Source organism: Sapajus apella, unplaced genomic scaffold, assembly GCF_009761245.1.
Source record: "Sapajus apella isolate SASKATOON/1434 unplaced genomic scaffold, GSC_monkey_1.0 scaffold25, whole genome shotgun sequence".
NCBI classification, from domain to species: Eukaryota; Metazoa; Chordata; class Mammalia; order Primates; family Cebidae; genus Sapajus; species Sapajus apella.
The window spans coordinates 26,183,549-26,208,450 of record NW_022436965.1 but is presented as its reverse complement, the minus strand read 5'-3'; the positions used below and the strand labels follow the sequence as shown (position 1 = coordinate 26,208,450).

The 24,902-nt window shown below is 40.4% G+C and overlaps 1 protein-coding gene across 1 annotated transcript in view; it reads right to left on the bottom strand.

Annotated features, from left to right (window-relative positions):
• Nucleotides 1–6,926: 6,926 nt before the first annotated feature.
• SH2D1B (SH2 domain containing 1B) overlaps nucleotides 6,927–24,902 on the bottom strand; it is a 21,060-nt gene continuing 3,084 nt past the window's right edge. The window contains exons 2-4 of the mRNA XM_032291584.1: nucleotides 16,710–16,773; nucleotides 10,622–10,786; nucleotides 6,927–8,974 (exon numbers count right to left, since the gene is read on the bottom strand). Of these exons, the coding sequence (XP_032147475.1) occupies nucleotides 8,939–8,974; nucleotides 10,622–10,786; nucleotides 16,710–16,773 (265 nt within the window). The 3' untranslated portion in view covers nucleotides 6,927–8,938. The remainder of the gene's footprint in view (nucleotides 8,975–10,621; nucleotides 10,787–16,709; nucleotides 16,774–24,902) is intronic.

The window sequence follows — 24,902 nt, the reverse complement described above, 5'->3', positions numbered from 1 at the left end:
AGGGCTCGGGTGAGGCAATCAATTTCAGCCGAGACTGCTCGTTTCCTCTGGACTAAATCTGCCAGTAGTAGTTGCTGAAGGAAACACACTCACAGGCCACCAGGAAACCCACTTCATCCCTTACGTCTATGCCCATGCTGGCGGGGACCCCAGCTGGTATTCAGACTTAATGAAATTAGCTGACCCGGGAACGTACTCAGATGCTACCCTCATCTCAGAAAATTCCTGCTGGGCTGGTTTAATCTGCTCCAAGATTTCACAATCTCTTTGAGGTCAGTGAATCCTGGTAGTGTTCTAGAACTCTGTGCTTGGACTCCCTGTCCTCTCTCTTCTCCCCTCCCCACACTGCGGAGTTTCCCAGCCCAGCCTAGCTGTGGTGGCAAACTCAGTGATGGCTTCTGTGAGATTTTGGCCCTCAGAGTGCCCTGGGCTTCAGTCGCCCAGTTCACTGCTCGGGTTTGGGACATGCAGTCTGGAGCCTCCCACTGTGGCCCCTCTGTGAGTGGGAACAAGCAATTAAGTCTATATAGCTCTTGTAGAGAGACTCCTACCTCCCCCTTCGAAAGCTTCATCAATGCACATGGCATTTAATACCTTTCATCTCTCCCAAGGAAATCCATTCTGGAAGCCTTAAGTTGTCCAGTGAAAGCATCCACAAGCACATCCCCCCTCCAGGACGCCCCTCCCTGCTACTGTTTGTACTGGGGGCACAGGATGAAAGCCCGGAGTCCCCACCACTGACTTCCTCCTAATGAGAAAATTCCTCCACTTTCCGTATCTAGGGACCAGCTCTCCTGAGACACAAATCCTCTTTGTGTCCAGCTTATCTCCAGCTGCTGCCATGATAAATACTCCAGCCCAGGGGAGCCTGGGGAAGCTACCCCACAAAACGAATCACTTGGCTATTAACAACACAGATGAGGACCCAAGCTTGAGGAAACATTTAAGGACCACCTCAGACTCCAGGCTGTATTCTCCCTCGCGCGAGTTGCCTGAGGAATCTGTTGGTTGTATAGAGCAGGGAACATTGCCAATGGTTGTTCTTTAGAATTGACCAAAACAAAACAAAAAACCCCAAAACAAAAAGCAACCTCCCAACAAACTGCAACTTTTTTCTTTTTTGCCGTGTGTAGCCAGCCAGCTGTTTCCAGCGCCATCTGCTTAGCCACCGCCTTCCTGAATCATCCCTCCATGTCGGCCGCCACCTGCTTTCTAGGCTTGTATTTATTGCAGAATTCCTGTTGGCTTGGTCTGATGTTCAAGCACATCTGAGGGTTCAGCCCGCTTCAGGGGCTAACTCACAGCAACTTAGAACAATTCCCTGTGGTGCTCACAGGAGCGCTTTGGGTTGGTTCAGGCCTTCACGGGGCAAGCCAAAGAGGAGGAGAAAAGTGAACTATCAGTCCTGGGAAGGCTTTGCAGCTTCGGCAAGATGCATGCCCCCTCTTTATCCTGAGCCTGCAATGGATGGGTCCCCTTGCTGGAGAGAAAAGCTCAGGACACGTGTGGACTGCTTCTGTTGTTTTTTGCCTTCTCACAATGTCCTGGAACCTGCTAAATTCTGTTGCAGCCAACCTCCCTTGCTCAACTTGAATCCTGGGTCTAATGTGTCAGGAAGTCTTTGCAGCTGACCTGGCAAGCACTCTTTAGACCTGGCCAACGTGTGACATTTCTAGGAGCTGGGCCTCCTGGAAAGGCTGTGTCAGCCATCTAGGAAGTGATTTCGCATGTAAGAAAGCTGGTGGGGGAGAAGGGGGTAGGAGCCTTGCCCATGCCTCCCCTCCCCACCCCCACCCCCACCCCCTTAATCATCAGTCAGCGACTATGTAGGTGGCGCATGCTGTGACCAGGCCAGGAGACTTGCTGAGACGCATGTTGGGGAGGTGTCAGGTGGGTTCTCTGCGCTCTAGATTATCTGTGGCCACCTGCCTGCCTCGAGGTGACATCCGGTACTGCTGCCTCTCTGCTGCAGTTCCCTGGGAGCCCCAACCTGCTCCGAATTGCTTCCATGCCTGCGTTTAAGGTGGTCCATCTGCCCAGGTCACCTTTCTACCTTCCTTTTCCTTTGCTCTGACTTTACCAGGCTATGTTCATTCATCCTTCACATTTACACTCAGGCATCCCTCCCTCCAAGGTGGCTTCCTGACACTACCCCACGCCTCCTCTGTGCTCCCATAGCGTTCTATGAGTTCCTCCATCACGGCACTTGCTATGTGCCATAGGAAGTGCTTCCTCCTTGTGTCTCTGTCCTACAGGTCCCTGAGCTCAGGGGCAGGGACCACGCCATCTTCATCTCTGACTCCTCGGTTCCCAGCATAGTGCCTGGCATGTTGCAGGAGCACGATAAAGATGCTCTTTGAATGGAACTAAACTCAGGAAACTTGCCGTTGGATTTGTGTGGAACAGACTATATGGGCTCTGGGGTAGACCAGCAGGACCTCTTTCAGTCCCTCTCCATCAGGGTGTCTATCCATACAGGCAGCCTCTGTATGTGATCATCAACTCTGCGGAGAAGGATTGAAGGTGGCCATTTTCAAAGTGGAAAGTGATTAATGGGCCAATGTGAGGCTCATTTATCTGCAGCCAGAGCCTTCATTAACTCTGTACCTTGGACAGGTGCCACCTTGCCGTGGAGCTGGTAGAAGCAAGCACTTACATTCAGCATCATGCAAGAAGGGTTGTGCTTCAGTGCCAGGCCCCTGCCTACCTCTGGGAGCAGCTTACAGGGCTCTGAGTTCCAATTCTTAACATTCTACTTCACTGTGTTAGGCTTGACTATTAATTAGTGCTTTGTCATTCTCTGAAGCTTCTAGATACTCCAGGAATTGTGTTAATCTATTTATACACATGGTCTCATTTGTTTTTCTGATAGCCCTCCAAGGGAGGTCTTACTAAGCCCATTTTCCAGATACGGATGTTACTCCATTGTGCTTAAAGAGATTCACACACATTATCTCATATCTTATCTTTTGTGAGGGAGGTATTTCAGCCTCATCTTAGGAACAGGTAAACTGAGGCTGAGATGATGACAAAGCCAACTTCCTGGGTCTTAGAACTGAGAGGCAGAACGAGCTGGGAAGGCCTAGGTCTTTGGGCCTGAGAAACAGCCATCTGCCCCCACTGCACAGCTCTTCTCCGTCTCTATCACGCTGGTCTGATAAATAATTCTAGAAAACGTTCATGGCTCAGAAACATCTTTTTGAGTTAGATCTTCTCCAAGATCAATACAATTTCATTAAACACTGCATATTCATAAGGGATGGGAACTTAAAGACCCATTTCACAGTCCCCTCATTTTACACAAGAGGAACCAGCTGCATCATTAACACGATGACCTGGTCTCAGTGAGGCCCCATAGTAACTTTGTGTGGTGAGTCATTATCCTCATTTTCCAGATGAGGCTGACCAGAGGCTTAGGGAGTCTTAGCAATTTGCCATCATCACTCCATCAGTAAGTGGCAGAGCTAACAAAAAATAGCACCTCCTGAAAACATTCTTTCTTAAAGGTGTTGGTAAGAGCCTACTCAAAATTGCAAGAATTTTGCCCTGAAGTAGGAGTGGCAAGAGCACTTCTATTGCATCTCAGATTGAAGACTCAGGGAAGCCTGGCTTATACGCTAATCCTGTTATCAACCCTAGAGATTAAGCATTCAGTGGGGAAGTGAGTATTGTTTGGAGACTACTTGCTAAAGAAATGTTTCAGGTCTAATAGCTACCATGGTACTCAGCAGTGCTAGAAAAGAAAAGAAGAGAAAAGAAAAAGAGAAGAAAGAAAAGAGAAGAGAAGAGAAAAGAAAGACAGGGAAAGGAAAGGAAAAGAAAGGAAAGGGGGAAGGAAGAAGGGAAAGAGAGAGAAAGAAGACAGAGAGAGAGAAAGAAGAGAGAGGAAGAAAACCCCAGCAATACTGGTTTTCTTGATGGCTGTCTGACCTCTTGTGGCTGGCATTGGGTATTGCTGTTTGTGGTAACTGAATGGAAGATTTTCCTGACAAAACTAATAGCTATGTGTGAAGTAAATATTATCTCCATTTTAGAGAGGCTTGTATTTTTTCTAAGATTATTTAACAAATATCATTTCTATATTTTAAAATAAAAGAGAGGGCAGTTCTTAATTAAAAACTCCAGTAGGAGGGAAAAAATAGAAGAAAAAATCTTTAAAAAATGAGAATTCTTTCATTCATTCATTCATTCTATTCATTTAAATAGTGATAAAAGTAAAGAAATATTAAAATCCTGAGAATAAAATGGCACATAAAGTTTCACATTTGACAGAGAAGGAAAAAACTCACTGTTAGGCACATTACAGTGAAATTTAAGATCATGAAGATAGGCCTCTTTCAGCTTTTCAGAAAAAAAGGTCAGCTTTGTGAAGGAGGATCAGATTGACATTAGACATCTCAGTAAGAAACCTACATGTAAAATGCTAGTGACTTAATATGTCTTATACCATTGAAGGAAAAAAACTTTAAACCTACAATTCTATATTTAGTTCAATTATTTAAATTAATCAAAAATAAAAAAGACTGCAAAATGTTTACTACTCAAAGACCGTTTTTGATGAGAACACTGAAAATCTACTCTTAGCAATTTTCAAATATGCACGATACTTTTGCAGAAAATATTCTAGCAAGAAGAGAAACTCGTGAGAGTGCTATGTGTTTGTAAATATACCAGGATAAGTAATTGACTCAGTAAAGTATACCGTTATTTAAATGATAAAGGACTCAAAAGAGTAAATAACAATTAAAATTTTAGATAATGTCAGAAAATCTAATGGGATTGGTGATGGTGACAGGAGAGAAATGCGAGTATGCTAAATTATAACTATTGATACATTTATAACATTATAGAGCAAAATAAAAATACAGGGCCGAGTAAGTTATGGGTAACCATTAAAATTGTTTTTTTTTTAATAGAGCTTTCAAGCTAACAGAGGTAAATTTGATGGAATGGAAAGCAGAAAAGGAGAAAAAAAGGAAAAAACGTATAGGAAATGGAAAGAATGGTATAAGATGGCAGAGACAAATTCCAATAGAACAAATTACAATAAATATGTGTATTGAACTCACTAATCAAAAGAGAGAATCTTAAATTGGAGAAAAAAAAAATCCAGCAATATTATGTTCACAGAAGACAGAGATAAAAGGCACAAAAAACTTGGAAATGAAAGGGCAGAAAATTATATACTGGGAATAAAAGTTGGGATAGCAATTTTAATATGATATAAAATAAAAATAAAGGCAAAACTAATAAGAGACAAGGAGAAATACTTTATAAAATAAAAGAAACAAATGAAGATGATAAAATAATAAAAATATATACACATAAAAATGTGAACTTAAAACAGCTAAAATAAGAATGGTAAAATGACAAAAATAAGTTAATATACTATGATAATCAGAAAGCTAAACATTATTATACATAGAATTAAAATGAAAGATTTCTCTTTCTCTGATGCTGATAGATCAGATAGATAAAAATATACAAATCTATAAAAATATTTGTTTTATATAATCTACAATCTTGAATACATCTGGGGAAGAGGTGAAGAGAATGAGCTTTCAAATGAATAGAAAGAGCAATTCAAACGGATGAAATATTCACAGAATGTTCACATATACCGGGTCAGCAAGGAAACCTCAGAAATTGAAGTCAAGCTGTTATTTAATCTTAACGTGATATAGTCTGAAATCTATACTAAAATAACTAAAAATGTGTGTTTGAAAACAGTTACAAACTTCAAAACAGTTTTTGGATTGAAGAAGATATTTTTACAAGAATTAAAAGTACTTTGACCTGAACAGCAATACACACTATTTGTGTTAAAATTTATGGGATACAGCTAAAATAGTACCTTGAGTTAAATTCATAAATTTAACTATATTTATTAGAAAATAATAAGCATTGACATTGGGCACATCCTGTTGGTAAATAAATAAAATAATAATAAGTATTGAAAACAAGTCAGATAAGCCCCCCTGAAATGAAGTTGGAAATCAAATAGAGAATAGCAATCTAAAAACAGTAACAAAAAAGGCTAACAAAACCAAAAGCTGGCTTTGAAAAGACTAACAAGATAGATAAAATCCATAAATATAAAAGAGTAAGATCCAAATAGGACACAGAGTGAGGAAGGAGATGTGGCTACAGTCACAAGAAATCATTAAAATAATACAAGAATATTATGAACTATCTGCCAATAATTCTGAAAACAGACAAAATCAATACATTTCTGGAAAAACAAAAAATGTCAAAATTGGCAAAATATTTTAACAAATAAATAAGTATTAATATTAACACGGTAATAAAAAAATGCCCCCCACTCCACTCCACTAGAGCCTCAAACTCAGTTTTATAAGAAAGTACTGTACTAAAAAATGTCAAGGAACAGATAAGTTTATTTTTATTTTTGTTTCTTTTTTGAGATAGGGTCTCACTCTGTCACCCAGGCTGAAGTGCCCTGGCATGATCTCAGGTCACTGCAACCTCCACCTCCCGGGTTCAAGTGATTCTCTCACTCCATCCTCCTGAGTAGCTGGGATTACAGGTGTGTGCCACCACACCTGGTTTTTGTTTTTTTGTAGAGATGGGGGTTTCACCATGTTGGCCAGGCTGATCTCAAACTCCTGACCTCAAGTGATCCCCCGACCTCAGTCTCCCAAAGTGCTTGGATTACAAGCATGAACCACCTCACCCAGCCTGGAACAAATAACCTTTACCTTAAAAAGTTGTTGCAGAAAATATTAAAAAGAGAAAGACTTTTCTTCACTTTACATGAACAATATAACCATGATTCAGTATGTTATAGTCCTATTTCATTTATGGGTTTTAATGTGAAAATCTTAAATGAAATAATAACTTACCAAATCCCACAGTTTATGAAAAATAATATAATATGATCAAGTTAAACAAGGCAAGGATGATACGATATCAACAATTTTATTAACTTTATAACTCAGCTTTATAATGGAGTGAAGACAAAAGGAATGTGACTGTCTCAATAGATGTAGAAAAAAATCACAATAAATGTCAAAACATTTCCAGTAAAAATTATAAAATAGCCTTTAATAAGGTTACAAGAAACACCACCCTCACATAGAGAAAATTTCTAAGCATTCTCTGTAATACTGTAAAACTGTAATAGCATGAGAATACTCGCTATCATGACTGTGGACTGTTTAATACATACAGGGGCTTTACCAATGGGTAAACACAAAAGATAAATGAGCATAGATATTGAAAGGAAAGAGAATAAAATATTATTTACAGCTGACAAAAATCATTTACACAGAAAGCACAATAGAATCAACAGGTAAACTAATGAGAGGGTCAACATTTCACAACCACCATAGCCTGTTAGAAAAGTACTAAAACATGAGACAGCATTTACAGCAACTGAAAGTAATTGGAAATTGATCTAACAGAATATACAAGGCTTCGGCTGTGAAAATTTATGACTCCATAAAAGGGCAAAAAAGATGACCCAAGAAAATGAATGTGGCATGTTTATGCATGGGAAAAACCACAAGAACATCCGTTCTCTCCTATTTATAAATTTGTTGCAAGTTTGTTCAAAATTCCAAAATGAGGTTTTGAGCAATTTCATGCATTTATTATAAAATGTATATGGAGGAATCGAGGTCCATGAATACCTAAGTCAGTTTTGAAAAGTAAAAGAGGACACTTGTCGTGCCTACCAGACACATGTAGGAGTAGGAGCCTACATGTGAGTAGAAGGAGCCGTGACTTGCTGTGACCCCAAAGCTCACAATGGTCTGTACTCTGGGGCTCCAGCCACAATGTCTGTTCATGTTACCTGTAAGTCTTGAGCTCCTCTCTTTAAAAACTCTGATGCTAAGTCCAGTGGGGTGAAACGAATTACTACAATTTGATGCTAGGCAAGAGAAAGGGCATAGAATTTGGTACATTTCAAACTAACCAGGTCCTAATTCACATTTTGAACAAGCAGAAAAATTCAGCTTATTGGTTTCAATAAACCTTAGAAACCAATTCAACAAACCCCCCTCAGCAATGTGCTTCCAGTCAATTTCTCTAAACCGGGCACAGCTCAGAGCAGCACAAATTTCTACACACTGTAGAGGATACAAGGGAGATCCAACCACGCTTTCATGGCACTTAGAACCTAGTGGGGAACAGAAATCACACGTAGAATATCTTAGAAATCTCCATCTATATCATTGTACAGAACCATATTCATGCTGTTGAAATGGTTGCTGCAGAAGTAGAATTGAGCAAAATCAGGGAGAAAGTGTGGCCGGGGCAATGCTCACCAGCTGGTTTAAGGTTAGAAAGAAGAACCAGGAGGGGAGTAGCCCAGGCTGGAGGGAGAAGGGTGCACATTGGGGTCCAGCAGGTACAGAGAACGTGCTGACCGTAGGCATCTCCATCACTCCCGATCCCTCACCTTCACCTGACACAAGCAGGCTCAACAGAGAGACTGGGGCAGTGTCTATCATCCCACCCAACCACACAGACAAAGAAACTAAGACCTAGAGATGGGAAGAAACCTGTTCAAAGTCACATGGCCACATGACTGGGGTTCAGGGCTTCAAACTCACAGACAAGTGTGCCCTCCTCTGTATGAAGCTGCCTCTCTGACTGCATGGTCTGAAGGAGGGTGTCAGCCATGATGTACGGTGGTACTTTTAACAAGTCATCAGGAAAAGTTTCAGGCTGTCCCATTCCAAGAAAGAGGGAAAATGGAGAGGGCTTTGAAATTGCTCTGGTGTATGTCTGGGAGGCAGGGATAGGGAGAGTGCCCTCTGATGCTGGTGAGCAGAACATCTTCATTTACACGACCAGGAGAGTCTGAATTGTCCACTAGAGTTTGGTGCTTTGGACCTATGCCTGCAGAAGTGGGTCACCAGTGAGAACTGTCACCCATCTCTTCAACTTGCTTTGTCCAGCGGCCTTATCCTCAAGGCAAGATATCCACATAATCGCTGTTACTGTTCTTTGGAGAGAAAAAAAGCAGACCAGTCATGAGACCACACCCAGAAGTCATATCAAACAACCCCACTCAAAAGAAAGAAGACCCCTCCCCAGGCACAGAGCCCACTTGATGCCACCTCAAAGTTATCTCTTCAAAGGCTGGGGTACCACAGGGAGCTCTCCTAACAAAATAGGGGATCTCTTTATAAACCAAGCCACAGAGCTTCCCGCACAGGTGTTTCCATTCACCAGCAAGACACCCGTGCTTCCCTTGAAGTAAGAACACCTGAAGCTTGTTCTAAGGCAGCAAAGGGAAGGGGAGGAAGAGGGTGACGGGGAAGATTTCCTCTTCTGTAGCCAAGAATTTTGGAGCTCGCTGTGTTAGCACTGACCCGGCATGGAAAGTTGGTAAGTCAGCACTGGCCTGGCATGGAAAGTTGGTAGAGTGGGATTCATGCCGAGTTCTTGGGGAAGATTTCTGAGGTTTCGTCTCTTGGGATTTGTGATTCTTTTCTCACTGTCGAGACAAATACTACCACCACCCCAGCTGGTCCCAGCAACTCATCTGGGTTTGCCTAAGGGCTGCAGCACAGATACATTTCTGGGTTGCTAGCCCTGCCACATTTTATGCTTTTTATTCTATAAATTTTGGGGGAAAGTAGCTGTGGGTCTACATTTCTAGAGCTGGACCTATAGAAAGTGATTTTTGTGTTTCCATGAGTACACACTGCCCTTCATGGGGATGGGGTGGGGGACAGAGAAATAATGGTAGGGGAGGAGGTTGTGTTTTAATCATTAAAACAATATGCTTAGCCTTGCTGGGGAGAGAAGCCAGCTATTGCAGCCTAAAGGGTGACTTTGCTGCAGACAGTGTAGAAAGGCATGGAGTGATTGCAGGCTTCCCGAGAACTCTCTGTCCTCTGTTCCTCTGCCTCGGGAGGACATCTGATCTCATCCCATCACCTGCCACTGATAACTGCAGTCTCTTTCACTGAGAATATAGCCACACATTCCAACATGGGAAAACAGGATTAAGCCCTAAGTGTTTCTGGAAGTCTGAGTTAAATTCAAACAACATTGCAAATGACAGATAATAAATTCTTTCCTGAGAGCAGATTTCAAGGATGTGGGTAAGCAAGAATGACTACTCGTGATATCATTTGAGAGGTCTCGGTAGGGATTCTCTGTGCACAGATTTACTGACCATCTCTTTTTCCACCATGGCTTCATACGTTTAAAAATGTATCTGACATAATTTAACACCCAGCACTTCATAAATGAATGCTTAGCAAATATTGAGCAAAATGTAACAGTATGAGCATTGGGGAGGAATTGAAGGGCTAAAGTGATTTTCTCATTTGAAAACCTGTCCATTTGCCCATTTATTTTCAAACTTGAATGGTCTGCACAAGTTCACAGAATGCATTTGAAGTCAGCTGTCTGCCCCGGAACCACCCTTGCTAGCCTGGCTGCAAATGCAGCAAGATCTATGTGTTGGCCTTCGGGGACTAGAAGACACCACTTCTCAACAAAATGGAAACTGCTCTTAGTAGGATGAAGCTTTTTAGAGAATGTCATAGAACATTTATCTGTATTGAGTTTTACAAAGGAAGGCATTGGTGGAAATAGAATTAAGAATCCTTTCTGGCCCCCATGTGAGAGATTTTACCATAAATGTTTCCAACTCCAATTTCGTTTGTCTCCACCTCAAGCTGGGGCTGGTTCTCTTTATTGGCTTTAAAAGGCCAACCACCAGCCCCTGATTTGGTTTTTCATATTTGGAGATCAGTTCCTTTAGGTTTGGAAAGACCTGTTTTGGAACACCTTCCGCAGCCTGCAAAAATACAAGAAAGAATATTAGGCATGATCATGTAATTGTGTGTAAAATGTGACACTTCTCAAAACAGTGGTTTTTCAAGGCTGCCTCTATGAGCCGATGAACTGAAAGTGAGTGGCCAGAGCTCACACACTTCCAGTTCACAAAAACTCTCATTTCTGTTTTGTTTTTAAAGATTTCTTTATACATTTTTATTTATATATAATTATTATGTTATTGTACTTTAGGTTCTGGGGTATATGTGCAGAACATGCAGGATTGTTGCATAGGTACATACATGGCAATGTGGTTTGCTGCCTTCATCCCCGTCACCCACATCTGACATTTCTCCCTATATTATCCCTCCCCAACTCCCTATACCCCACTGTCTCTCCCCTAGTCCTCCTCAATAGACCCCAGTGTGTGATGCTCCCCTCCCTGTGTCCATGTGTTCTCATTGTTCAACACCCACCTATGAGTGAAAACATGAGGTGTTTGATTTTCTGTTCTTGTGTCAGTTTGCTGAGAATGATGGTTTCCAGGCTCATCCATCTCCCTACAAAGGACACGAACTCATTGTTTTTTATGGCTGCATTGTATTCCATGGTGTATATGTGCCACATTTTCCCTGTCCAGGATATCATTGATGGGCATTTGGGTTGGTTCCAGGGCTTTGCTATTGTAAACAGTGCTGCATTGAACATACGTGTGCATGTGTCTTTATAATAGAACGATTTATAATCCTTTGGATATATACCCAGTAATGGGATTGCTGGGTCAAATGGAATTTCTATTTCTAGGTCCTTGAGGAATCGCCATACTGTCTTCCACAATGCTTGAACTAATTTACACTCCCACTAGCAGTGTAAACGTGTTCCTATTGCTCCACATCCTCTCCAGCATCTGTTGTCTCCAGATTTTTTAATGATCTCCATTCTAACTGGCATGAGATGGTATCTCAATGTAGTTTTGATTTGCATTTCTCTGATGACCAGTGATGATGAGCATTTTTTCATATGTTTGTTGGCCTCATGTATGTCTTCTTTTGTAAAGCGTCTGTTCGTATCCTTCTCCCACTTTTGAATGGGTTTGTTTTTTTCTTGTAAATCTGTTTTAGTTCTTTGTAGGTTCTGGATATTAGCCCTTTGTCAGATGGGTAGATTGCAAAAAATTTTTTCCCCTTCTGTTGGTTGCCAGTTCACTCTAATGATTGTTTCTTTTGCTGTGCAGAAACTCTGGAGTTTAATTAGATCCCATTTGTCTATTTTGGCTTTTGTTGCCAATGCTTTTGGTGTTTTATTCATGAAGTCCTTGCCTATGCCTATGTCCTGAATGGTTTTGCCTAGATTTTCTTTTAAGGTTTTAATGGTGTTAGGTCTTATGTTTAAGTCTTTATTCCATCTGTAGTTAATTTTAGTGTAAGGCGTCAGGAAGGGGTCCAGTTTCAGCTTTCTGCACATGGCTAGCCAGTTTTCCCAACACCATTTATTAAACAGGGAATCATTTTCCCATTGCTTGTTTTTTTCAGGTTTGTCAAAGATCAGGTGGTTGTTGATGTATGGCATTGCCTCTGAGGCCTCTGTTCTGTTCCATTGGTCTATATTTCTGTTTTGGTAACAGTACTATGTTGTTTTGATTACTGTAGCCTTGTAGTATAGTTTGAAGTCAGGTAGCGTGATGCCTCCAGCTTTGTTCGTTTTGCTGAGAATTGACTTGGCTGTGTGGGCTCTCTTGTTTCCATGTGAAGTTTAAGGTGGTTTTTTCCAGTTGTGTGAAGAAAAGGTCATAGGTAGCTTGATGAGGATAGCATTGAATCTATAAATTACTTTGGGCAGTGTGGCCATTTTCACAATATTGATTCTTCCTAACCATGAGTGTGGAATGTTTTTCCATCTATTTGTATCCTCTCTTATTTCCTTGAGCAGTGGTTTGTAGTTCTCCTTGAAGAGGTCCTTTACGTTCCTTGTTAGTTGTATTCCTAGGTATTTTATTCTCTTTGTAGCAATTGTGAATGGCAGTTCATTCTTGATTTGGCTCTCTTTAAGTCTGCTTATTGGTATATAAGTCTGCTTATTGGTACATTGATTTTGTATCCTGAGACTTTGCTGAAGTTTCTTATCAGTTTCAGGAGATTTTGGGCTGAAACGATGGAGTCTTCTAAATATATAATCATGTTGTCTGCAAATAGAGACAATTTGACTTCCTCCCTTCATAATTGAATACGCTTTATTTCTTTTTCTTGTCTGATTTCCCTGGCTAGAACTTCCAATACTATATTGAATAGGAGTGGTGAGAGAGGGCATCCTTGTCTAGTGCCAGATTTCAAAGGGAATGCTTCCAGTTTTTGCCCATTCAGTATGATATTGGCTGTGGCTTTGTCATAAATACGTTTTACTATTTTGAGATGCATTCCATCGATACCTAGTTTATTGAGAGTTTTTTCGCATAAAGTGCTGTTGAATTTTGTCAAAGTCCTTCTCTGCATCTATTGAGATAATTATGTGGTTTTTGTCTTTGGTTCTGTTTATGTGGTGGACTATATTTATAGACTTGCATATGTTGAACCAGCCTTGCATCCCTGGGATGAAGCCTACTTGATCATGATGGATAAGATTTTTGATGTGCTGTTGCAATCAGTTTGCCAGTATTTTATTGAAGATTTTTGCATCAATGTTCATCATGGATATTGGCTTGAAGTTTTCCTATTTTTGTTGAGTCTCTGCTGGGTTTTGGTATCAGGATGACATTGGTCTCATAAAATGATTTGGAAGGGTTTCCCTTTTTTTGGATTGTTTGGAATAATTTCAGAAGGGGTGGTACCAGCTCCTCTTTGTACGTCTGGTAGAATTCAGCTGTGAACCCATCTGGACCTGGGCTTTTTTTGGTTGGTAGGCTATTAATTCCTGCCTCAACTTCAGCCCTTGTTATTGGTCTATTCAGGGTTTTGACTTCTTCCTGGTTTAGGCTTGGGAGGGTGCAAGTGTCCAGGAATTTATCCATTTCTTCCAGGTTTACTGGTTTATGTGCATAGAGTTGTTTGTAGTAATCTCTGATGGTGGTTTGTATTTCTGTGGAATCTGTGGTGATATCCCCTTTGTCGTTTTTTATTGTATCTATTTGATTCTTCTCTCTTTTATTTTTTATTAATCTGGCTAGTGGCCTGTTTGGTTGATCTTTTCAAAAAATCAGCTCCTGGATTTATTGATTTTTTGAAGGGTTATTTTGTGTCTCTATCTTCTTCAGTTCTGCTCTGATCTTAGTTGTTTCTTATCTTCTGCTAGCTTTTGAGTATTTTTGATCTTGCTCCTCTAGCTCTTTCAATTTTGATGATAGGGTGTCGATTTTAGACCTTTCCTTGCTTCTCATGTGGGCATTTATTGCTGCAAATTTTCCTCTAGACACTGCTTTAAATGTTTCCCAGAGATTCTGGTACGTTGTGTCTTTGTTTTTATTGGTTTCAAAGAACATCTTTATTTCTGCCTTCATTTTATTGTTTACCCAGTCAACATTCAAGAACCAGTTGTTCAGTTTCCATTAAGTTGTGCAATTCTGAGTTAGTTTCTTAATCCTGAGTTCGAATTAGATTGCACTGTGGTCTGAGAGACTGTTATGATTTCCATTCTTTTGCATTTGCTGAGGAGTGATTTACTCCCCATTATGTGGTCAGTTTTAGAGTAGGTGTGATGTGGTGCTGAGAGGAATGTATATTCTGTGGATTTGGGGTGGAGAGTTCTGTAAATGTCTATTAGGTTTGCTTGGTCCAGTTCTGAGTTCAAGTCCTGGATATCCTTGTTAATTTTCTGTCCGTTGATTTGTCTAATATTGACAGTGGAGTGTTAAAGTCTCCCACCATTATTGTGTGGGAGTCTAAGTCTCTTTGTAAGTCTTTAAGAACTTGCTTTATGTATCTAGGTGTTCCTGTATTGGGTGTGTATATATTTGGGATCATTAGCTTTTCTTGTTGCATTGATCCTTTTACCATTATGTAATGTCCTTCTTTGTCCCTTTTGATCTTTGTTGGTTTAAAGTCTATTTTATCAGAGACTAGGATTGCAACTCCTGCTTTTTTTTACTCTCCATTTACTTGGTAAATCTTCCTCCATCCCTTTATTTTGAGCCTATCTGTATCCTTGCACGTGGGATGGGTTTCTTGGATACAGTACACCAATGGGTTTTGACTTTCTATCCAATTTGCCAGTCTGTGTCTTTTGATTGGAGCATTTAGCCCATTTACACTCAAGGTTAATATTGTTATGTGTGAATTTGATCCTGCCATTTTGATGCTAGCTCGTTGTTTTGCCCATTAGTTGATGCAGCTTCTTCGTTGTGTCAATGCTCTTTACCATTTAGGACATTTTTGGAGTGGCTGGTACTGGTTGTTCCTTTCTGTTTTTAGTGCTTCTTTCAGGAGCTCTTCTGAGGAGAAACTCTCATTTCTAAGACCAACCTCTGACTTGAGCCACTCTGAGTAAAGAGGATTTGCATTCAGGGGATCTCAATGAAGTCCATAGTATTGATTGACCCCCATCCTTGGCCAGTTTATCTGGGGCAGTTCTTACAGATACACTGTGAAGGGTACCCCTCTAAGAGCTTATGTCTGTACCCTACTGGGAGGCCTTGCTATCTTAGAGGATGATCAGAAGTGGACTTCTGATGGGAATGCAAAAACGAAATGTTTAAAAGATTTTCCAACTGTTATTTTAAGTTCAGGGGTACATGTGCAGGATGTGCAGGTTTGTTATACAGGTAAACAATAGGTAAACATGTGCCATGGTGGTTTGCCTCATAGATCATTCCATCATCCAGATATTAAGCCCAGCATTCATTGGCTGTTTTTCCTGATTCTCTCCCTCCTCCCACCTTCCACCCTCCACCCTCCAATAGGCCCCAATGTGTGTAGGTCTCTGTGTGTCCATGTGTTCTTGTCACTCAGCTCCCACCTATAAGTGAGAACATGCAGTATTTGGTTTTCTCTTCCTGTGTTAGTTTGCTAAAGATAACAGCCTCCAACTCCAACCACGTCCCTGCAAAGGACATGATCTCATTCTTTTTTATGGCTGCTGGTGTATATATACGACATTTTCTTTATCCAGTCTATCATTGATGGACATTTGGGTTAATTGCATGTCTTTAAAATATGCAATTTGTATACTGGATGAATTCAGAAACTCCAAGTGAGGAAAGCCAGTCCAAAAACATCCTAATGTAAATAGAAAGTAGGAATGGCAACACAACTCAGTTAAGTTGTAAATAGTTGTTTTCTGTTTACTTGTATAGCTAGTAAACAAGTACTATTTTCTAATATACCTTTAAAAAATAATTTTAAAATAGAATTTTCTGGCTGGGCACGGTGGCTCACGCCTGTAATCCTAGCACTTTGGGAGGCTGAGGTGTGTGGGATCACTTGAGGTCAGGAGTTTGATACCAGCCAGGCCAACATGGTAAAACCCTGTGTCTACTAAAAATACAAAAAATTAGCTGGGTATGGTGGCAGGCGCCTGTAATCCCAGCTACTCAGGAGGCTGAGGCAGAGAATCGCTCGAACAAGGATGGAGGTTGCAGAGAGCTGAGATGGTGCCACTGCACTCCAGCCTGGGTGATAGAGTGAGATTCCGTCTCTTTCTGTTTCCATCCTGCATCACTGTTGAGTCTTCTAATACAACAGAGGTTTTGGTTGGAGTCCAGGTTGGTGCATTTGACCACTGGAGGAGCCACAGTGGAATAACAGTGGGGGTTATTCAAAAGTAGAACCCTAGCCTAGAATCTTTTTTTTTCTCTTAGGGGAAAACCAGGTTAACTCTTGATCTGACCCTCATCTCTGCATTGTGCCTTCTGTTTTAGAATGCTTTCACGCAGTCATGGCTCAGGTCGAAGACATGTTCCCAGGCTCTTCTTCCTAAGCCTTTTTGCTGTTGTTGTCGCAGTCCTTTTTTGTTCTTACCTGTATCTTGTAATACCCATGTCTCTCTCTGAAGATTCGGTATGTGTAGACAGTATTTTTGAACCTGTGGAAAAACGACTATGTGAATCATAATGTTCTATGTAAATCCAAGTAACATCTATCATTATATTTCATATGCGATACCTTTGTTCATCTTCAATCCTAAAAAGAAACTTTTTTTTTTTTTCTTTTTTTGAGACAACGTCTCACTCTGTCACCCAGGCTGGAGTGCAGTGGCACAATGTTGGCTCACCTCAACCTCCGCCTCCTGGGTCCAAGCAGCTCTCCTGCCTCAGCCACCTGAGTGGCTGGGACTACAGGCATGCACCACCATGCTCAGCTAATCTCTGTATTTTTAGTAGAGACAGGGTTTCACCATATTTGCCAGGCTGATCTTGAACTTCTCACCTCACGTGATCCACCTGCCTCAGTCTCCAAAGTGCTTGGATTACAGGCATGAGCCACTGCATCTGGCCAAAAGAAACTGTCTTAATTCACTTTTTGCTGCTATAATAGACTAGCACAGACTGGGTAAGTTATAAATAATAGAAGTTTATTTGGTTGACAGTTCTGGAGGCTGGAAAATTCAAGATGGAAGAGCTGCATCTGGTGAGGGTGTTCTTGCTGTGTTGTAATATGGTGCAGGGGCATCGCATGGGTGAGACACAAAGAGACAGGATGGGGACCAAACTTATCTTTTTATCAGGAGCCCACTTTCTTAATAACTAACTCACTCATGAGAGATAACAGCATTAATCACCTCTTAAATGTCCCACCTCTTAATACTATTACAACAACAATTAAATTCCAACATGAGTTTCAAAGGAGTCATTCAAACCATAGCACTAATCATTTTCAGGCCCCTTCATTTGTGGGAATTTAAAAAAAAAAAAAAACAAACAGGGTTTTGAAACGGGAATTGTTATTCTGATGTTGAAAGTCTCGGCTCCAGGAAAGAGAATAAGGAAAGAAGGTCTGTCTGCAAATTCCATAGTCTTGATACTTCTCTATAGTTTTGTTTATTTAATTAAATTAATTTATTTAGTGTGTGAAGCAGGGTCTCACTCTGTCACCCAAGTGGGGAGTGCAGTGGCATAATCATGGCTGACTGCAGCCTTGACCTTCCTGGGCTCAACCGATTCTCCCACCTCGGCCTCATGAGTAGCTGGAACTGCAGAGCACACCACCACACTCATCTAGATTTTTTGTATTTTTTGTAGAGACGGGGTTTTGCCACATTGCCCAGGTGGGTCTCAAACTCCTGAGCTCAAGCCTGCCTTGGCCTCTCAAAGTGTTGGGATTACAGGCGTGAGCCACCACACCCGGCCACTAATATTTTCTCTTAGTTTAAAAATACATAGAAAGAAAAATGCATGACAATAGTAGCACAAAGGCTTAGGTGAAGTGTGGGAGAAGTGAAAGGATGTTATTACAAGGTTCTGATACTACAGGTGAAGTGGCATAACGTTTCTCAAATATAGACTATAAGTTAAACATGTATAGTATAGATACTAAGTAAACTACTAAAACTCAAGGAGTTATAGCTAGCAAGTCCTCAGAAGAGAGAATCTGGAAACATAAAAATAGTCAATCAACCCCAAAGTAGGCAGATTACTTATTAGATACAACTCCAAAACCATGATCCACAGGAGGCAAAATTGATAAAATGGGCTTCATTCAAATTGAGAATCTCTGGCCTTTGAAATATACCATTAAAAGAAGGAAAATACAAGTCACAAACTGGAAAAACATACTGCAAATCGGCCATCTCATAAGGGACTCACATCCAAAATATGTAAAGAATTATCACAACTCATCATAAAATAATCTAATTTTAAAATGTGTAAAATATTTGAACAGACACCTCATCAAAGAAAATATACACATGCATTTACTGTCAGTTGATTTTTGACAAAGGGATCAAGAACATGCAATGGGAAAAGAACAGCCTCTTCGATAAACTGTTCGGGAAAAACTGGATCTCCACAGGCAGAAAAATAAAATTGGATCCTTATTTCATACCATATGTGAAAATCAACTGAAAATGCATTAAGACTTGAATGTTAGACCTGGAGCTGTAAAACTACTGGAAGAAACCATGGGAGAATAGCTCCACACCATTAGTCTGACCTATGATTTTTGGATATCATGCCTAAAGCACGGACAACAAAGGCGAATAATAGACAAATGGATTGTATCAACCTTAAAAGCTTCTGCACAGCAAAGAAAACAACAAAGTAAAGAGATAACCCATAGTGCGGGGCATGGTGGCCCATGCCTGTAATCCCAGCACTTTGGGAGTCTGAGGCAGCAGAATCGTTTGAACCTGGGAGGCAGAGGTTGCAGCGAGCCAAGGTTGCACCACTGCACTGCAGCCTGGGAAGCAGAGCAAGGCTCCATCTCGAAAAAAAAAAAAAAAGAAAGAGAGACAACCCGCAGAGTAGGAGAAAATATTTGCACACCATACATCTAATAAGGGGTTAATATCCAAAATATATAAGCAACTCATACAACTCAATAGCAAGAACACAAATAACTGTATTTAAAAATTAAGAAAATTTGAATAGACATTTTTCAAAAGAAGATATACAAATGGCCAACAGGTACCTGAAAAAATGCTTACCATCACCAATCATCAGAGAAATGCAAATCAAAACCATAATGAGCTGTCATTACAGATCCATTCGAATGACTATTATCAAAAAGACAAAGGATATGGAGAAAGGGGAACCCTTGTACAATGCTGATGGGAATGTAAATTAGTATAGCCATATGGAAAACAGTATGGAGGTTCTTCAAAAAATTAAAAATAGAATTATTATATAACCCCACTACTGCGTATATATTCAATATGCGTATATATTCAATATGCATATATATTCAATACGCGTATATATTCTAATACGTTGAAGAAATAGCTGCACTGCTGCTTTTATTGCGGCATTAGTCACAATAGCAAAGACATGGAATCAACCTAAGTTGATTAACAGATGAATGAAGAAAGTTACGCACACACATACACACAGACGCACACACAATGGAATATTATTCAGCCATAGAAAAATAAAATCCTGTTACTGCAACCACATGGATGAATCTGGAGGACATTATCCAAAGTGAAATAAGCCAGGCACAGAAAGAAAAATAACCACATGGTCTCACTCATATGTGGCACCTAAAAAAAGTTGATCTCACTAAACTAAAGGGTAGAATGGTGGTTCTCAGGCACTGGCTGTGGGAAAGGGAGGACTGGGGAAATATTGGTCAAAGGATACAAAATTTCGGCTAGACAAGGGATCTATTGTACAACATGGTGACTATAGTTAATAACCATATATTATACGCTTAGATGGGGCACAGTGGCTCGGGCCTGCAATCCCAGCACTTTGGGAGGCCAAAGTGGGCAGATCTCCTGAGGTCTGGAATTGAAGACCAGCCTGGCCAACATGGTAAAACTCTGTCTCTACAAATATAAAAATCACAAAATACAAAAATTAGCTGGGCATGGTGGCGGGCACCTGTAATCCCAGCTACTCAGGAGGCTGAGGCAGGAGAATCACTTGAACGCAGGATGGAGGTTGCAAAGAGCTGAAATGGTGCCACTGCACTCCAGCCTGGCTGACAGAGTGAGACTCCGTCCCAAAAAAATAAATAAAATAAAAACCATACATTATTGAAAAATGCTGAGAGGCAATTTTAAGTTTACTCACAACAAAAATAATAACTTGATGAGGTAATGCATATGTTAATTAGCTAGATTTAGTCATTCCACAACATATATATATATATTTTTTAAACATCACATTATACACAATAAATACATACAATTTTATGTATCAAATAAAATTAGATTGTATACTTTATGTGCAGCTTATTTTACTTGAGTTAGACTTTAAGTTTTTAAAAATAAAAAGTAAAATTTGCTGTTGAACTTCAATAAAACAAGAAAAGACAATACATGGTTGGCAAGTAAGCACATGAAAGGATACTCCGTATCATTAGTCATTAGTGAATGCAAACTCAGCTCACGATGAGATACCACTACGCACTTACTAATATGGTCAAAATGTAAAAGACTGAGCATTCCACATGTCGGTAAGGCCATGGAGCAATCAGAGCTCATGCAATGCCCATGGGAATGGTGAGACAGTACAATCGCTTTGGAAAACAGTTTGGCAGTTTCTTAAAAAAGATAAGCCTCCGTGGAACACACAACTTAGCCGTTCCAGTCCAGATTACTTGCCCAGGAGAAATGAAAGCATATGCCCACACAAAGACTTAGTCACAAATATTCATAACAACTTTAGTTGTACTAGCTATAAATGAGCAAACAAATTGGGATACATCCCTATAGTGGAACGCTAATCAGCAATGCAAAAGAATGAACTATTGATGCATGCAACAACATAGATGGATCTCAAAATAATTATTCTGAATAAAAGAAGTCAGACAAAAAAAGACTACATACTCTATGATTGGATTTATATTAAATTCTGGAAAATACATATTAATCTATAGTGCCAAAAAACAGACCATGATGGCCTGGAGTCTGAGCCTGGAGTCTGGTGGGAGGTATGGTAATGAGAGATTACAAAGGGTTCAAGAAGAGTTTTGGAGGTGATGACTATGTTCATTATCTTGGTTGTGTTAGTTTCATGGGTGTATACACATATGTTAAAATCCATCAAATTGTACACTTTTTATGTCAATGATACCTCAATAAAGCTGTGAGACATGCTCATGGCATTAAAAGGTAGATGAATATAATTTTTTTTATAATATATAAACTAAATTTTAATCCCATATATACATATATATGGTTTTGCTATTTTCATTGATTGGTTTTTGGCATCAGATAGAAAAAGTGTTTCCTATTTGTGCTACTGTGTTCTCAGTAAATATGTAATGGCTTGACCCTCAGTGTGGGAGTGATACACAGTAGATCCTCCCTTTTTGTTTATTCCATGGAAATCACCGTCATCATTTGTGAGAAATACATAATAAATACATGCAAAAATCATTTAAAAATCTTTGGCGTTAATTTCTCAGTTGAGATTCGAAAAGGCTGGAATACAGGGCCTCTAAGTTTTCCCTTATCTTTGAATTGTTTTACTCTTTCTAATCTGGTTTAGCTTTCAAAGTAATCATTCCATGAAGTGCTGTGCCCATCTCTGAATCCCTGCTCAATGCATGAACACTCCACAGATTAGCATGGTCTCATGTGTGGCCACCATTGTGGAGAAACTTATTTGCGTTCGAGTTTTTATTTTACCTAATCTTCAAAAGGTCAGTGGAAGGAAATGCAATCACCGGTGCCCTATAGTGTCAACAATGTGTTCGGCATTTTTCCTTTCCATGATGCAAGTGGGGAACCCAAGTCAATAAAGAAGTATTTTAAGACTTTTGGCCCCTGGCCTTATCACTGATCCTGATCTCAGTGTATCTTGGTGCAACATTTTGTGGTACTAATTTGTCAGTGTGAGTGAAGATTTTTAAACATCTAGGATTTTATCCTAACTAGATAGTAAGTACAAAAGTGTTAATCATCCCAAATTACACTGGGCCCACTGAACTAAATTGGAAATGAAAATTGAAAATAACCTAAATGTATGATATATATACATTATAATATAGCAAATCAATAAACTACTAAGCAGTCATAAAGGGATGAGGAAAGATACCTACAATTATGGAAAAAACAAGTTGCAAATGATCATATGTAATAAACCATTATGTACATATATTGGCTTATAGATGCACAGAGAAAAGTCTGGAGAGATGTATGCTGAAATATTTTTTTTTAATGGTGATTTCAGAGTGGTGAGACTGATACAACTTCTGCTTTCTTTTTTGTACCTTTCTCTACATTCGGTTTTTCTAAAACAAACTTTCATTAGCTTTATAAGCAACAACAACGAAGTGGATCATTTCTTTTCTTTCTGTACTCTACAATCCTTCCAAAAGTCTCAGAATCTGAGATGCATCAATGACTCTCAAGGCAATAGAAAGACATTGCCATTATTCTTCTTAATGAGAGCACGCAGTAGGTTAGGGCTCAGGTGTTTCTCACCTGCAGCCTTCCTATGGCTTTTCAACGTCCTCCTTTTCTTCACCCTTGCAGATGAACCCTTTGCACCTCCTAATAGCTACTCCATTTAATTCAACTGATGATAAAGGCAGACTTAGAGTTCCTGACACTCACAAAGTCACACTACACGGACGCATTTTACACATTGGAGTTGTCTAGAAGCTCTGTCATAGTGTATGATCAGAAAACATTTCCTGCCCGCAGTTACCACATAGCTTTTTGATGAGTGTCATATGCTGCTAGGTCAACTCGCTCTGTGACTTTCTTTCTCTGTTTCTAACCTTCCTCATAGTGTCTTCATTACCAGATATTTAGCTTGGTGAAAGCGCTAAGGTTAGTATATTGCCATTTTAATGCAGCAGAGAAGGGGACAACGCATATCAGAGTCCACTGCCAAGCCCTCAGATCCCCTGCTTGGGCATTTTATAACACACATCCAAGGTGATTACCTGGAACATATTTCAGTAAAGCTGGGGACAGAGGTAAGAGAGGGAATGTAATAACGTATTAGCAGTTTGGCCCTAGGCAAGTTATTAAATAAGAGGCTACAGTTTATTTTCTCACAAAATAGTGATCATGTTACCTACTGCAAAGGGCTTTGCAAAGGACAAATAAGCTAATGCATGTCCATGCTTAGCGAAATGTTTGCTTCATAGAAAACACCCACATGGTAACTTTTTCTGTGTCAGTGAAGACAAGCAGGCTAACACTTATGTCATAATAGTAATTCTGGCTTTGCTTGCAAAGGGTTGTATCTTGATGCATGAATTGGTTGATGTGACCTCTTCAGAGAAACCTTTCCTGTAACCAGTGGAAAGCAGCCACCCTGTCTCTCTCTGTCATGTGACTGTTTCATTTTCATCACGTTTTCTCCTTTTACTGGAATGTAACTTCATGAGGGCAGAAACATAGCCAGTAGTATTTATCACTGTATTACCAATGCTTAGGACCACACATGGAACATAATAAGTGCTCAGTATATGCCTGTTGAATGAATGAAGGTTCCACTTAGTCTCCTAAAGTCTCAGCTCCAATATCCAGTTCACTTTTTGCTCTCAGCTCTGCAGTGCCCTCACGATAGTCTGATCATCACAATTATCGCATGCGTCACACTGTCCGTTTACTTTTTTATTTTCCCCGCTAGGCTCTGAGCTGAGTTGAAGGCACCAACTGAGTGTCCAGCACACTGTCTGACATATGAGAGATTTCAGATAATTATTGAACAACTAGAATTTAACAGTGCACTACTTATCTGTATGACAATAAGTTTTTAACAAGGCTCTAGGAGGAGGTAGCTACAGGGGTCACTTGACCTGAGCCTTGAGCCTGAGGGTGAATGAAATTTTGCTTGCCTTTCAGTGACATGCGGAGGGATGCAGGTGAGACCTGATCATGTGCAGGAGCTTAACAAATATTTATTTTTGCCTTTCCACTTGATTTATTTGTTTATTTGTTTTTTAGCATTTCTCAGTGATCTTTGCTTTGGTTGAATATGCAAGCTGGGTTGATGCCCCACAGAACAGTTGAGAATACCAAGTTTCAAAGAGAATCCCAATAGGCTGGGTGCAGTGGCTCATGCCTGTAATCCCAGCATTTTGGGGGGCTGAGGTGGGTGGATCACTTGACCCCAGGAGCTTGCAATCAGCCTGGGCAACATAGCAAGATCCCATGTCTACAAAAAATTTAAAAATTAGCCAGGCATGGTAGTGTGCACCAGTCGTCCCAGACACTCAGAAGGGCTGAGACAGGATAACCTCTTGAACCCAGAAGGTCAAGGTTTCAGTGAGCCATGATTATGCACTCCAGCCTGGGAGTTGGGGTGAGACCCTGTCCGAAGAAAAGAGAGAAAGAAAGAAAGAACAAAAGAAAGAATGAAAGAAAGAAAAGGAAGGAAGGAGGGAAGGAAGGAAGGAAGGAAGGGAGGGAGGGAGGGAGGGAGGGAGGAAGGAAGGAAGGAAGGAAAGGAAGGGAGGAAGGAAGGAAAGGAGGAAGGGAGGAAGGAAGGAAGGAAAGAAGGAGGGAGGGAGGGAGGGAAGGAAGGAAGGAAGGAAGGAAGGAAGGAAGGAAGGAAGGAAGGAAGGAAGGAAGGAAGGAAGGAAGGAAGG